At 41.4% G+C, this 15,427-nt stretch overlaps 1 protein-coding gene across 7 annotated transcripts in view; it reads right to left on the bottom strand.

Moving 5' to 3' along the window:
• The window catches only part of fbrsl1 (fibrosin-like 1), a 395,267-nt gene that overhangs the window by 33,990 nt on the left and 345,850 nt on the right, over window positions 1–15,427 (bottom strand). For all 7 annotated transcript variants that reach the window (XM_073861161.1, XM_073861159.1, XM_073861162.1 and 4 more), the window contains one exon: window positions 5,784–5,832. In XM_073861161.1, the coding sequence (XP_073717262.1) occupies window positions 5,784–5,832 (49 nt within the window). The remainder of the gene's footprint in view (window positions 1–5,783; window positions 5,833–15,427) is intronic.

Consider the following 15,427-nt stretch of genomic DNA (forward strand, 5'->3'; position numbering starts at 1 on the left):
TTGGTCCTAAAGAGACAGTAACCTCAATTAACCTACTTAAGTTTGTGTCATTAATGTTAATCAAACAACCCAAGACAAAGAGAAAATCACTTCTGTAGATCTAAAAATAAAAATAATTATATTTATTTTATACAATAAAGACAGTGTTATGATTCATTTAATTACAATTCTGTACCTAATGCTAATTTCAGACCTTATTTAATGTGCAACTTTGTTCTTTTTTATAATGTTTGCAATTTCTTTATTTGTTATTAGAATTTTCCCTCCCTTTTTTTGCTGATCCGAAAAATAATCCGATCCGTTCCTCAAAAACTGTAATGTGATCCGAACTGTGAGTTTTGTGATCCGTCACACCCCTAGTAAAGTTAGTACACAGTCATAACCATAAATGCAATGGTACTAATAATTGTTATAATAATGTCTTTTGGTGATTCGGTTTTTGGCTTCCTCTATTTTGCGATTTTCAGTTTCAGCCAAGAATTTTTATTTCGGTGCATGCCTAGTTTTTAGCTACTAATGCTACCATAAAAATGAAAAATAAATATATATACTAGGGATGCACCGAAATATCTGCCTATATTGTAAAAATATATTTAAAAAGTTAAACTTTCGCTATGTATTAGTATCAGTTGATTTTCATTCCAAAGTGTGAATTAAAAAATCTGAATAAAGTCTGCAGATATGGTTGTTCCAATTACTGCTGCTTTACAACGATTACTTTGATCTAAGGATTTAAGGTTCTCAGCCAGGTTGTTTGTTGTATGCATCAGTATTTTAAAGGTTAGGTTACGTCTCATCAATTATGAGCCGACCGCTGCCAAAAGAATCTTTACAAATTAAAGCTACTGCAATATCAATGCTGCATGCATGGTCAGCTCAAATGCACAGCAACTGATATGGCATTTCAGCAAATGGCCAGATGTCAACAAAATCAATACAGTTGTTCAACCAAATTGGTATGGAATGAAAATGGAAACGGAACACGCTGAGATGTGATATTATTTTCAGAAACGCATTAGAAAAAAACAACCCTTGCCAGTTAATAGTTAGTTACAGCCCAGGTAGTAGAGCACGGCCCTGCTGCCTCTTCGCATAAAGGGAAAACACAACGGAATCATAAAGTAAACTTCATAAATATTAAAGGAAATTATAATAATTTATGAAACAGGTTGGCCGACAGGGTGTGTTTTTCTGTTTGCGCAGAGCAAAACAGCGGGCGGAGGGAAAGAGGAAGATAGCTTTAGTAATTGCTTTTCTACCCCTGAAGCAGCTTCCCGGCTTTTATCAAAAAGGCAATCTCTGTCAGTAATGGCTCAATTAATAATTAAACACATGTTTTATCTCTTCCATGTTCTCGCTATTTATTTTCATCTTTCTGACAGGCAGAACTACACAAACAGGGTTAGTGCTATCAATAAAGAAGAACATTCATAACCCTCGCTTTCCAGAAATGAAGGCAAAACGCACGCGCCAGCCAGCCAATACAACAAATGGTCATGCGCTCCGAAATGGCGGGGAAAATAATAAAGGTTGGAGATTATAAAGAGATATGAATGCCATTCTTCCATTTCAGCTGAAGCTGCAGTTCCGTTTCAAAGCCAAGTGGGAGCAGACGACATTTATGAAACCATCAAATATTTCCCTCGTTGCGAATATCGAAATTGAATATATACAAAAAGCTTAGAGTGTGTGTGTGTGTGTGCGTGCCGACATAGCTGAAGAAGAAGAAAGCAAACAAGCACAAACAATCACCTTAACCAAAGACAATGACATACTCCATTTATTCCTTTCTAACGACCAGCCGCTCAAACAAAATGACCAGCCGCTCGGACAAAACAATCATAGAAAATGAGAATGTTCGCACACTGCAGCAACTAGCTTGGCGTTATCAAACAAACACAGATCTAATTCCACCCATACAGGCCACAGACTCTAAGATTTAATATTAGCTGCTAATCTGGAAAATCACCCCCCACCACCCGCACCCGTCCATACGCTCTCACCATCAGCCGCCCAGGACCGACCCTGACTCCTCTTTCTCTCTGCATCCACAATCCAACAGCTGCAAAGCTGATTAGCTGGTCAAGGGGTCAACCTCTATTCATTATTTAATGGGCAAGAGGCCACAAACACTGCAGAGCTAAGGTTAGCAATACATCAGCATTAACCTCAGCGGACTAGAAGAGCCCCATACAAACACTCTTCCATTCACCGTCTCTTCCCCCTAATCCCTTGACCCCTGCTGGCCTCCGCTCATTTTTTTCTCCTGTGCGGGAGGAGAGAGCAGCTAGTGCATTTCACATTCTGAAGGGCTGAAGAGAGAGGGCGTGTGCAGAGGGGGTTTCTCCGCCGAGGCGGAGCAGGGAGCAGACTTTTATTGACACGCAGCAAATAGCGGGTAGGAACAAAGGCCACTCAACGGCTATTGAATCGTGGGCCTGCAGACAGAGTGCTTGATTAGCGATTCGACACGGAGACCCTGAGCCGTGTAGCATATAATGAGTGCTTAGAGAACGACCCTGCGGCTCCCCAGGGACGGGAGGAGGGCGGGGAGGCGGGGGGATTGAGCATCCATCCTCTGTGGAATTAAATCGGTCAAATCCTATCAAGAAAACCAGTGATGGCCAGACTCGGCTCTTAATTCTGAATTACGTATGTCGTGATAACAGTGAGCTGTATGGACTGTAAATATTATTTATAACTGATTGGACAGGTAAATTTGCTTTGGTCCGTTGGCACACTGACTGATTTTAGTTACGGTGGATTAAGAGCGAAAACCGTGCGTTATCAATTTGATCTTGTACGGTCATGGCGATGGCTGTGACCCCCCTCCTTTTTTGTTGCTGTCTCACTCTCTTTCTTCCTTTGTTCTACAGTTTTAATCCAGTATGTGTGGGCCGGTAAGTTTAATGGAAACAATTTATTAAGTCCGGCTTAAAATGCCATCTGCTGTTAAGCCTTCCAAAGCCGCTAAGCTCCCAGTTTTGCCCGGAGCTGCCGGTGCCTCGCGCGTACAGTAATACGCTGTTTAAAATGAGCACAACGGGTCAAAATTAATCAGGATTAGCAAACCAGAAATCCACTTCACAAATGGCTTTTCACTGCAATCTTCCTTCCTTATCCCAGCATGCCCAAGGTTCGCATGGCAGACCTCACACGCAAAATTGGTGCGTCACTGATTCACCAATGGGTAAAATAAGAGACCAACACACTCCCAACTACGGTTAGACCCTCTAACCTTATTGTGCTGCCAGCAGATGCCATAAACTGTTCTAAGATCAACAAATACCTTATATAGCTCTGCACTCTAGCTATGCAAATGTAATAAAAAGTAATACACCAAACTGTTTTATGCATGATTGTATGACATATAAACAGACAGGCTAGGTTGCTAGGCAGTTGATTGTTGGCCTAAATCAAAAGAGCCCACCCCCAAGTCTTTATTATTGCTTTCCCTAATTGTGTTGCTTGCTTCAGCAAGCACTATTATATATTCACAAACACTAGAGACCTTGATTTTGTCTGGTTGCCTTCCTATGAAAGCTGTATTAAATCGGCTAGAATAATCTTATCTCAAATTACGTGAAAAAACTATTGTGTCCAAATCTGAAAACGAAATTCACAATGCCTCCACACACAGCACTGCTAGGTGGAGACCAAGCCTATTCTAACTTAAGAAAAGCATGCAAATTATATAAACATGAATTACGGTAAAACTAAACATACGGTAAGCCAATACAAGATTCGTATGTCACCAAAGTACTTGACTGACTGCACAAAAATCAATCAAATCAAGCACTGGTGCGCGTCAAAGCCGTTTGGAGAAACAAAGGCACATGCATATTTGCGTAAGCAGCACCACATGCGTGGTGAGGTATTTCCCTGTAATGCAATTCTCCAATGCAAGGCCCGAGCCAAGCGAGTGATCGCTCTGCCAGAAGTTCTCCAGGGCAGACCAATTTGGGGATCAGAGCCGAGCGAGTTTAGATTGGTCTCAGCGGACGTATCGTAATGGGACACATATGCCACTATGCCCCCAAATCTAGAATAACTGCCCAAAGGAATGCTGTATTCCATGGAAAAAGGACCGGAGAACACACACATAACAACGACAACAGAGGTAATGATACAGAAGTCGGCTCACTGACGGCTTTTGAAGCTATTGCAAGAAGAGAGATTATAGCAACTGGAATAGCAAGTAAAAGGGCATGTGTGCCACAGGGAATTTAAAAATAAACTCAACAACTTTAACTTGAGGCCTAAGTCTTAGGATTCTTCTTCTTCTGAAATAACAAGCCAAATGCTTCCACCTAAGAGGCTTATATATGCCAAACTGTAGTCCGAACTCCAACTACACTGAAACATCAAAAATAACAACGCAAAACCTATAATCTACATAAACTGGGCATCAACAAGTTAGCATGATAATGTTTACTCCCTGCAGTCTTAATCCACATATTCCCAATTTTGGTTTTTGAATCCTAATCTGGCACCTCCCTGTCACTTTCTGCATTCTCTGCATCATCCGTGTGATCCCCATGGATCGTGGGAATGGGATTTACTTGGAAGTGTAATTCTCCAGCGTTAATCCTAGAGCTGCATGGTTGTGTGACACACATTAGCAGGATTTTGAGTTAGTCTCAGCATCAACACTAACCCAGATTAGGGGGTAGGTAATGGCAACAACAACAACCACTGACATAAGCAGTGTTTGAATCATGAGCTCTGATCTACTTTTGCTGTTTGGAAGTAATTTCCAGCTATGCTTAAAAAGGCTTTAATTTGAACCTAGACACTGGTCACAAGTTCTACTCTTCCTCTGAGCATGATGTGTCGTCTCCCACTTCCTCTTATCTGTTTTATAAAAGCGGGCAGAGGTTTTTATGCCAGGCATAAGAACTGTGGTGTTAAACCAGACAGCTTTTCTGTGCAACAAGCAGAATACATTTCACAACTTAGTTCCTCTACAAAGTCTGGACATCAACTAACTTAAAACTTCCAGGGCCACCACCTTCCTGTTTTGAGTTAAACTTGGAAACACATTAAAAGGGTGTCTGATCTGCAATAATATCAAACAGTTTGAACACAAATTGAAAACAAGGACAAATATTTGCACCATTTCTACATAATATTTTAAGGGGGTTTGCATAAAAAAGTTACATGCTGGGATTTTGCTAGCTATCATATTCCAGTCTAGAGATATAAAACCAAACCACCCACCCAACCAACCAACCAACATGTAACAACTTATCACTTTTGAGAATGATCACCCTGGACTTCCTGCTACCAAAATTCAGAACCACAAATGCTGCACCCAAATTTACCACAAGTTCCTTTCTTCTACATTCTACACCCATATAAAACAAAAGCAATTTTTGTTAGCCCTATGTGTATTTATACATCTACCCTTTAACATTCACAGAAAAAAATGAGAAAAGCAGTACTATAGCTGCAAGAAATACATTACAGTAAATGGAGCACTGATATAAAGTGGAGGAGAAGTTGCAGGAAAACGGTTTAAGTTTACTTAAAGATATACTTTTATCCCCTAAAGGGACTTTTAGGGAAAATAAGCTTGTATACTTTACAGTACGGCCATCCAATGCGTCCCATGCAGGTGTGTGTTCCTATAATTCAATTGGTGGAGCACTGCGCTAGCAGCACAAAATGTACCTTGACTGCACTGCAAGTCACTTTAGGTAAAAGCATCTGCCAAGTGCCTTTAAATGTAACTAAAGGCAGACTGAAATGGGAAACACTTAAGTGAAGATCCAGCATTTTACCTTTTGGTGCAGTAGGTGAGAAGAGCTTCTCTGATCCTACATCAGATACCTGCAAAACAAGCGAAACACACTGTTAGAGAGCTAGAAATCCAAAGTACATTCATGGCAATGAAAGGAACTGTTTTTACAGCTTTATGGGGGAAAACAACAACATTGGGGGGCACTATTGTGCCACCCACAAGATGTCTTCCCAAAAAGAAAAAGGTTAATACAAAAAGTCAATAGACAAAGTACAACACTGTAAAAATTATTAAGTCAAGAAACTCAACTGAAGAAAGTCACCCTTATGTCATTTCCAAATCCATATTCTTAATGATTTAACCACAAAACACAGATTGTGACACTGATGCATAAATCCTACAGATTAGAATAGGAAAAACCAATCTGCCTACAAACTTAAGTGCTTTATAGACTAAACATAAGTATGCTTTCCTTCCCCTTCTTGTACCAGAGCGTGTAGTTTCTGGCAAGTGGCAAGTATAAGTAAACATGCCACATACTTAAAAAAACACACAAGCACTGACATGCAGGATGTGAGGTGCTAAATGAAAAGAAAGACCTCTTAAATTCTTCACACACTATACACAGGGCGGTAAAGAATGCTTGGACAGACATCCAGTCCATTTCCTACAACAGAGCAGCAGTTTATCAATGTACACCATACACTAAAGATCCAACTAAAGAGTGGGAGAGACCCACCATGTTTTAATCTGTGCTTATTTCACTATATTTCACATTTGATACTTGTCACCCAGAACTAAAAAGACGACATAACTGAGATCATGAATAAAGCTATAGGTTAGTTAGTGGGTTGCCTGAATGATTAGTGTTTCTTAGGAATATATTGGTGCTAAAATGAACCCGTTAATAAGTTAAAGACAGATAATCCCAATTAAAGTGCATCTATGGATTATGTATTCATCAGCTTCACTCTTAAAACCTCTATCATTTATACTTAAAACACTAAAATAAATAAACTAATACAATTCTGATAAACTTGCCAAGCCAAGTGTGTTCAGTTTAATATTTGAAACCTCTAGTAAGACCAGACCCACGGTGTGGCATAATTTTTGAGACCGCTGCTGACGTGAGTTCTGGACTACATTAATAAAGAGCTCTATTTCAGCCCCATAATTCAATACGTCAGGGGACTAATTTTTTAGCAAGCTGGATTTTTCACTACACAAGCTCTCTGTGAAAGAGCACTGGAACACTTTAGCTCACACACACTCGTGGGATTACATAAAAGAAAAGGGGTTCAGATGAAACTGGGCCCATAACATATGTAACAGCCTTCGTTTTGAGCAAAGCCTGTGGTTAGCGTTCCTTTGACATGCGCCTTTAAAGTTGAAAAGAAAATTTCAATACAATCAGCCGTCTATGAAAGGTTGTCTTATGGGAGCTTGAAACAAGAAAGGAACTGCCAGACCATAAAAACCTGCATTTAAGCGTTTGTATTTTTTTGCCAGTGAGCTATTCTGCGCAGAAGCAGCCTTTAAACTGTGTCCCTATGGGCCGGAGGTCAAGGGTCACACACAACAAATTCTTTGCACTCCTACGACGCAGGAGGTTCGTGAATACAAGAGAGATTGATCGAAACGAGCCAGAGAGGAGAAAGGAAAGAAGGAGAGAAAACAAAACAAAGACTCAGACTTCTGATGGACGCACAGGGGCTATAAGCATTTCAAAACGAAGGAAATTGAAGCCACATTGCTGGAAGCCAAAGAGCGCTAGTGGGGCCGCAGGAGGCCTGACCCGAAAGGACTGTTATACTGGATCTGCAGGCATAGAGGCTGGGCCTGGGACTCTGAGACATCAGCTCCAAGCTCACTTTTCCCATTGCACTCATTTACTGGAGCCAATGAGACCACTTTTCTCTGGATCACAACCATGACTCTCTGAGGAACCAGAAAGAGATGGACAGGCAGCAAAGGAGGGAGGGAGCGAGTTAGACAAATAAATAAAAAGGTCATGGGCCTGTGTTGAGACCTGCTGCCTACAGCTGTAAAGTGCCACTGGACTCTTAGGTAAGAAGAGACAGGAAAGGAAAGATGGAAAGGATGCCAGCAGAAAATTGCTAAGCCTTCAAAGAAGCAATCACTAAAGTCAGAGTTCAGACGTCAGCAAACATCCAAGCAACTTATGGCCTGTCTTTTATAATGCTGCTAGACAAGACTGATTGTTACAGGCCAAGGCCATAAAGTTGAAAAATGCTTTTCTGTTCCGAAATACCAGTAATAAGGTACTGACTAATGTGTCGGAGATTTACAATATGGGTGAAAGCTGACACACTATACTTTTAGAAAGTAGACATGTCCTGCACTGTGACATGTTAGTCCCTCTCTTAAACAATTTATACAAAAACCTTTGTACTCTAAAGTATTTTAAAAAATTCAGGTGGTATTACGAGGTCCATAATGTGCAATAAATTCAGCAAAATACAAAAAGGTGCCAGATTTGTTTCCTCCTTGTCTCGTCCCTCTCTACGCCCTTCCGCTCACCTCTGACACCCTGCAGATTCAGTGCCAGATTAGGGTGGCACAGCAGGACTGATGGAGGCTTCGGAGAGGATGGTGTGGTCACTACGGATGCATCGAATGTTCGGCAACCGAAAATAATATATTATATTTAATTATTATATTATAATAGCAAAAAACAATATCTCCTGTCATCGTGCCTCTCTCCCTCTGCTTGAACCTGAGCAAACACACGCCTGTCTGCACAAGCAGAGCCCGAGCAAGCACACGCCTGTCGGCTACTCAACATATATAAAGTGCTGCCTTTCCTTGTAAAAGCTAGAAGTATATGCTGTGCGTTCGGCCGTGCGCGTATCTTCGGGTGCACGTAAAACAGACTATACCCCAGGCTTTTGCAAGTGTCTTACAGGGCTCCAGACGAACTTTTTTCACTAGGAGCACAGTGGACCCCAACTGAAAATTTTAGGGGCGCAACCAGAAAATGTAGGGGCACACACCGAAAATCAACATGCTAACCAAATATTCACATTTCTACAAATTTCCACTGTATTACTAATAAATACTTTAATGATAGATGCAGAAAGTACAATGTGCTGTTTTCAAATTCAGTGTCAAATTTTCTGGTCGCACATATGCGACTGGATATAAAATTCAGTGGCACACTCTAAAATTTTGGTGGCAAAATGCAGTCTGGAGCCCTGTCTTAAGGCATAGTAAAGAATAGTGTAACTGCATTTTGAGTGAAAATAGATGATCGGATTAACATCACCCAAGACTTTTTGATGTGGTCGAATGTAAACTAAACAGTTTAAACAAATCAGATAGTTATCCAATCTGAGAAGTGACCAGGTGTAAAAAGGCCCTATAATGTCTGCTGGAATGTAAAAAAAATATTGTTAAATAAAATGTGAAATGAATATAATAAAAAGGACATTCGGAAAACGTTACTGTTCTTAAGCAGCAGAGTATCCCGCAGCACTTTGCAGTAACTTCAGGCGGCCCGCCTAAGCTGGGAAACCCTACCACCTTAACCTTATTTAAAAAAAAAAAAAGGCTGTCAAGTGCATCTCGGAGAATAGCACGGATGCACTTTACACCGCGAGCGGGCACTCGCAACACACGCCCGAAATGAAAAAGACGTGGTCTGGACCATCACTGTCTAGAGGATAATTAGCCAGTTGATAAAACATCTCAGAGAATAGCGTGGACAAGCTTCACGCGCCACACGGCCGAAATGAAATAAACGTGGCCCGTCATGTCTGGAGGATAGCCAGTTGATAAAACGCGTGTCCGTGAGAACTGTAAGTGGACTTATGTTTTGGGTTTATTTAAGCCTGTTCATATATTAGTCTATAGTTCTTGCAAATTTAAAGTAAGTTAGCTGCAGACTTTGTTGTTTGAGCAACCTGCTAGCTAGGTTTCACGTGCCTGTTGATTAGTTATAATTGTTGAGTGCTCTCATTATTTACATGCTACAGTAGTTACACTCCTTTAAGATAATGTAATTAATAGTGGGAAATAATAAATTTTTACAATTTTACAATGTTAGCCAGACGTTTTACAACATCTGCTTAAGTTTGTGTTTATTAACCCTTTAGTTTCACTTCATCACGCAGCTATTCCCATTAGAGGTAAAACATTCATTAATAATCAAGTATGTGTTCATTTTCGCCCCACCCCTTTGATTGGCACGCCCCACCCCAGACACATCCACCCGCCCAACCCTACCACCTTAACTAACAAATTTTCTGTGGGAAACCCTGAGCAGTGTTAAGAAAATTGGCAAAATATTTAGAAAACATGTTCGGTATTGTATTCGGCTGAGTGTTACATTTTATACGGCCAAGAATTTTTCTTTCGGTGCATCCCTAGTGGTCACATTGCCAGCGGCTGGCAAACTGGGCAGATGGCACAAATTATTAGACGGAGAGAGAGAGAGAGCAAGAGAGAGAGAGCGAGAGAGCAAGAGGAGGTCATTCTGATAGCTTGTCCTGAAGAGGGCAACCATTCAGCCCTTGGATTAACCTGACAGCAACAGTTCGACCTCCCCTCCTCCCCTGCCCACATAAGTGAAAAGATATGTCGTTCTCAACCAGTATGACATTATTTCCTCTTTAAAACACACAAGTATATAAAAAATATACAACAGCATTTTGTGAAAACAGATCAACCTTTAAATCCTTTTATAACTCCATTCAGAAAAGAATGAGTAGAAAATTCATCTAATTTTGTACCAATAAATAAAGTCACACAACAATTCATTTTTGAGGGACGCAGGATATTGTGTGGAGCTTTACAGCCTTCTATTTTCTGCCTGTTTACTATATGTAACATCACGCAGAAGAGGGCCAGCAGAGGGCTGATAAACATCTCAGTCATCACCCTCTTGATTCAGCTTAGTGCAACGCCACAACAACCTCAAAATTTTGCACGATATTTATCATGTGTCAAGTGTGTGTGTGTGTGTGTGTGTGTGCACTTTGGGTGCCCGATTGTGGGTGATATGTTATACTGTGGGTGTGTAGGGTTGTGCTATTGTGTGTTTGCATGTTACTAACATATTCAAGATCACTGGGGTCTTTTCCAAACAAATGCATGAGAGTTTTCAAATGCATGGTCGTTTAGGTTCAGTTTGATTTTCATTTAACCTCAAAGCTTTGTTCTTTTCTTTTTCTATGGTTATGTGTGTTCTTACACCGAGGCTTCACATTGTTGTACGATTTAGCATGTGCGATCTTACACTGCAAATGCACAGGGATGTGTGATGGCGTGTTAAACCTCACAAGCGTGCACGCAGGGTAACCCGTGCAGTCATCCAGGCATGCAAGTTCCTGCTAATGAAACTCCAAATTAATTATCTTCACTGTGTTTGTCCTTCTCTCTCCCAGCCCCCTGCCTCCCCCTTCCTCTTCCTCTCTCGCTGCTCTGCTTAATGACCTCCTACGTACTCGTTTATCATGAGCGCTGCTACATCTCTCCCTCTGCGCTCTCATCCTATCAGCCGCGCCGCAGACCGCCTCCAGTCAGAACAGGTGTGTGCGAGAGTGATTACAGCTCTCTGCCCTCTCCACTCCACAGGAGAGTGACACACACACACACACAAACTCCCACACCAGCGCATTAGACATGCATCTGCACCTAAAGCATCATTAAGATGATAATGTATTCCACTGGGTGACCGTGCAAAATGCAGCCCTACCCACAAGTCTGTGCTGCTTGCCGCGAGCGCCACATTCCATGTCGGCCGTGATTGGTCGAGGGTAAGGAGCGATTTCTCTATCGAAGTCTTGCTTGGCAACAACAAGTCGAGAACCTAAAGCGAAATCACATCGCTGCTCCTGTGCTTTGCATATTTAGATGGCCTCGAGTTCCTGCGATCGCTCCTTCATATTCCGTCTTTTCCTTAATTCACCTCTTTCCCTGCAGTTACTTAATTTACATTTCTACCACCATCACGGCACTGATCTTTTTCATTTCTCGGTCTGTATTAATCTTTCTTACACCCAAAGCTTGCACGGTATAATTTAATATTTTTCTTTCTACTTTTTTCACCTGCTTATGAGCAGTCTCAGACTATTAACATTGCAGTCGGCTGGTGTGACATGCAAATTAGAAACCGGGCGAGCGATTTTGAGGGAGGGCGGGTAAAAAGTAAGAGAGAGGTTAAAGATGTGTTGCGTAGTAACACTAGAGCCAAAAAGTGCGACAGAGTCACAAATCTGCTCAGCTGCGGCTGCCTTCAGGGCTTGACACATTGTTAGAAATAAACACATTAGAAGAAACACGGTAATAGCAAAGTCAGTGCATGTTTTTCCTATGAACCCCTAAAATATATTAACTGATACATATCTGTAAAATGTGATGCACGACTGCCAAATCCATAAATGTAAATGAGTTTCTACTGCCGTGTCGTGCACATTGCATATGGGGTGTTACTTATGTGCACGCTACTTATCAACAGCTAGAATAGGCCTGCTTGCTAGCAGTGTTCCCATGGTCCTGAATGACAGACAGTAGCCACACAGGAGCTGTCACGGTCTATGGGTTCTCATGGGCCGCCTCCCTTAAATTTGAAAGCACTGGAAGATAAAACCTGGATTATTGGCATAGGAATCAGAGCCTGTTCTTTAGTACACACTCTACAGATAAAGATCTTAGTCCAGGGATTTTTAATCCTGCCAACACTGGCGAGATAAGATGAGTAGCAAGAGCGAAAGCAAGGAAGAGATAAGCAAGCTTCTATCGTGGTTAACCGGACACTTCAATTAGACGGTCTTTTGATGACCATAGAAACAGTTAACATTTAAAACCATACAAAGATAAACCAAGGAAAAATTGTGATATGAAGCACTGAATCACTTAACTTTCTACATGTACACAAGGGTACGCAAGCAAATTTTGCTATTAGAATTGTATGTGCGTATTGTACCTGCACCGCAAGTACTCTGTAGGTGTATGTCGCGCATGCAAGTACAAGTACAATAAAGTATACTTTGCAAGGAAGTGCGTTTGACTGTGTGGGTACACTCACGTACGAGTTAAAAAACGAAGTATACTTAAAGTGTGAAATCTAAGAAGGAAAGCAATGACTTGACTCTTGGCTCTGACTGCATACCGACTAGCTTCCCAACAAGTGCATCTGATTTTTGTAAGATGCTTAAAGCGCTGTTCAGTGACTTTCTTGTTCACCTTGTTTTCTTCAATGAGAACAACGTCTGAGTCATTCACAACCTCAGGCAAGTAAAAGGGAAGGCAAAGGAAAGTTACTTTGTCTGCACATCTGCCTCACTGAAAGGAAAACCCATTCAGCACACTGAATAATTCATGGGAATAAGGGTCTATGCCCCTTGCTGGGCCTTCATCTACAGGAGGAAGAAGAGAGAAAAGAGAGCAAGGATGCTAAGGACTGTCTGAGGTCTTGTGCACGGCGGTCTCACTGCGTGGTAGTCAGTGACATGCTCGGCCAAGCACGGACTCCATTAATGAGAGGAAAAAATGCAAAGCAAGACGCCCTCTTTACACCCGACCACGAAACCATGCGAATCGTACGTGAATCGTACATGAATCATCCACTTATAAGACATGTACACGTTATGCCAAAAGAAGCAGGGGTGCTAACCTGAACCAAAGATGCAGGAACCAAAAATTCCTGGTTCAGCACATCACACTCATGTAACGGAGATCTCCTGCTAAGCAGGGCATGCAAGGTTGCCCTAATACATTCGGAACCATTTGACCTCTGACCTTTCAGGTGATACACTCACTCACAGGGAACTGCTGTAGGTTTTGGAAACCTGAGCTGTAATTAAATGCTGTGAGAATCAGGCACCTTGTGTAATTATCTAAGTCCATCTACAGAACAAAGCCAAAGTAGGCCAAATGTGGGAATCCCGAAAAAGTTTTAAAGAAAAGGGGTATTTTAAACTGACAGCGTGCCAAGGGCTAATCCACCCAACCCCTCGCAGCACAAACAGACATGGAATGCACTATATAAAGAAAGCTCACAGTTAAGCCAAGCTCCTGTTGGGAAGGAACGCGCCACATTAAGTGGAATTTACTTTTAAATCAGACACCCCTGCTCACGTTACTGAGCGCTGTAATGCTATCACCATGCCACTGCCTGTCAGCAGGTCAAACAGCTCCTCTCAGGCCTTTAAAAATCACACCAGCAGCTACGCTGTCCTTAAAATAGAGGGAAGAGAAACACGTCAGTTCCTTATTGGCTTTGAAAACTGTATAGGAAATTTTAAGGCCATAAGCAGAGTGTTGAAACCACTGTTGGTGGTTCTGGTATCTGCTGTGTTTAATAGGAAGGTCTGACAAACTAGAAATACGTTTAATCTGTTCTAAGAACACTCAGTACAACCACTTATCTAAAAACCCATTATTTGAGAAATATGCTATACTCATTAAAGAGGTTGTTCACCCAACAATTCAAATTATGTCATTTACTTGCTCTCAGGATGTAACAAATCTGTTCTTTATTTTGCTAAGCACAAAAGAAGATATTTTGAGCAAAACGTTTTAGATCACCATTGACTCCCAGAGTATTTTGTTTTCCTACTATAGAAGTCAATCTGGCAACCCCTCTAGCAGGCAATTTTGGTCCTATAACAATCTAGCCCACAAACAGTAACATACCTCTATATAGCCCAACTGATGTCTTTATTCACTGTTGGAATCTAGCAGATATAGTTCAAGCATTCCGGACGGCTGGTTTATGAAGGGATCTTTAGGACTTCAAACACTGCAGCAGCTGCCTCGGGCATGCCACATTTATCGAACGCTAACACGAGCACAATGTGCAGGGTTTCTTTTATCACCAGGCCCCAGATGTGCAGCATATGAGGGCTGAAGGTGTAAATAAACGCTCAAGAAATTTTATGCGTATAGCAGGAGCGCTGGCCCAGTGAGCTAAGCACATTGCGACAAAGCGAAACCCCCTGTCCGTTTATCATCAACCCGACAACTGTGCTAACCTTGTGAGAGAGATTACGGTTCTGACTTTCACACTTTTAAACCTCGTGCCTGCACATACCAGCATCTGAGGCAACTTTGTGTTGAAAAGCTCCTGGTGTGGTTTTCGATTACATCCGAACTCTGTTCGTTGCAGAATTCGCGTCACTTGGGGCAAAGTTAGAAGCCGAGTGGGGATTTATACTTTATCTTCACTTACAAGATATTTAAAGAAACTAATTATTTAGTGTGACTACACTTTGTTTATACACAAAAACGCAGGAAGTTAATGTTTTTGGTTTGACAAGACTTAAAAAGTCAGTAAGGAGTAACCTGACAGTAGCTAGGCAATAGCAATTACTGTGGAAAGTGCCACGAACATATTTCTTCATGTTGTTACAGTCTTTTGTACTCAATAAACACCTGGTAATTACAGGGCTGCACAATAAAGTGTAATCCACACAGGCTAAAGCAAACATTGTGTAAGCCAGATCAACAACACATCAAAACTTCCAACAGCTAAAGGCATAAAGAAGAATAAAGGTTTCTTATCAAGAAACTAAGCAACACCCTTATTAGCGCAGAGGCGTTCTCGAGAACTTCGTTGTAGAAATGTTTATATCAGTTGGAACAAGCACTGCCAATTAGCACCTGCATGCTGAAGTATTTTTACATTGTTGAAAAGTGCAATAAAGGCTTTGGAAAGTGCAG

The sequence above is a fragment of the Misgurnus anguillicaudatus genome, chromosome 22, assembly GCF_027580225.2.
Source record: "Misgurnus anguillicaudatus chromosome 22, ASM2758022v2, whole genome shotgun sequence".
Lineage (NCBI taxonomy): Eukaryota > Metazoa > Chordata > Actinopteri > Cypriniformes > Cobitidae > Misgurnus > Misgurnus anguillicaudatus.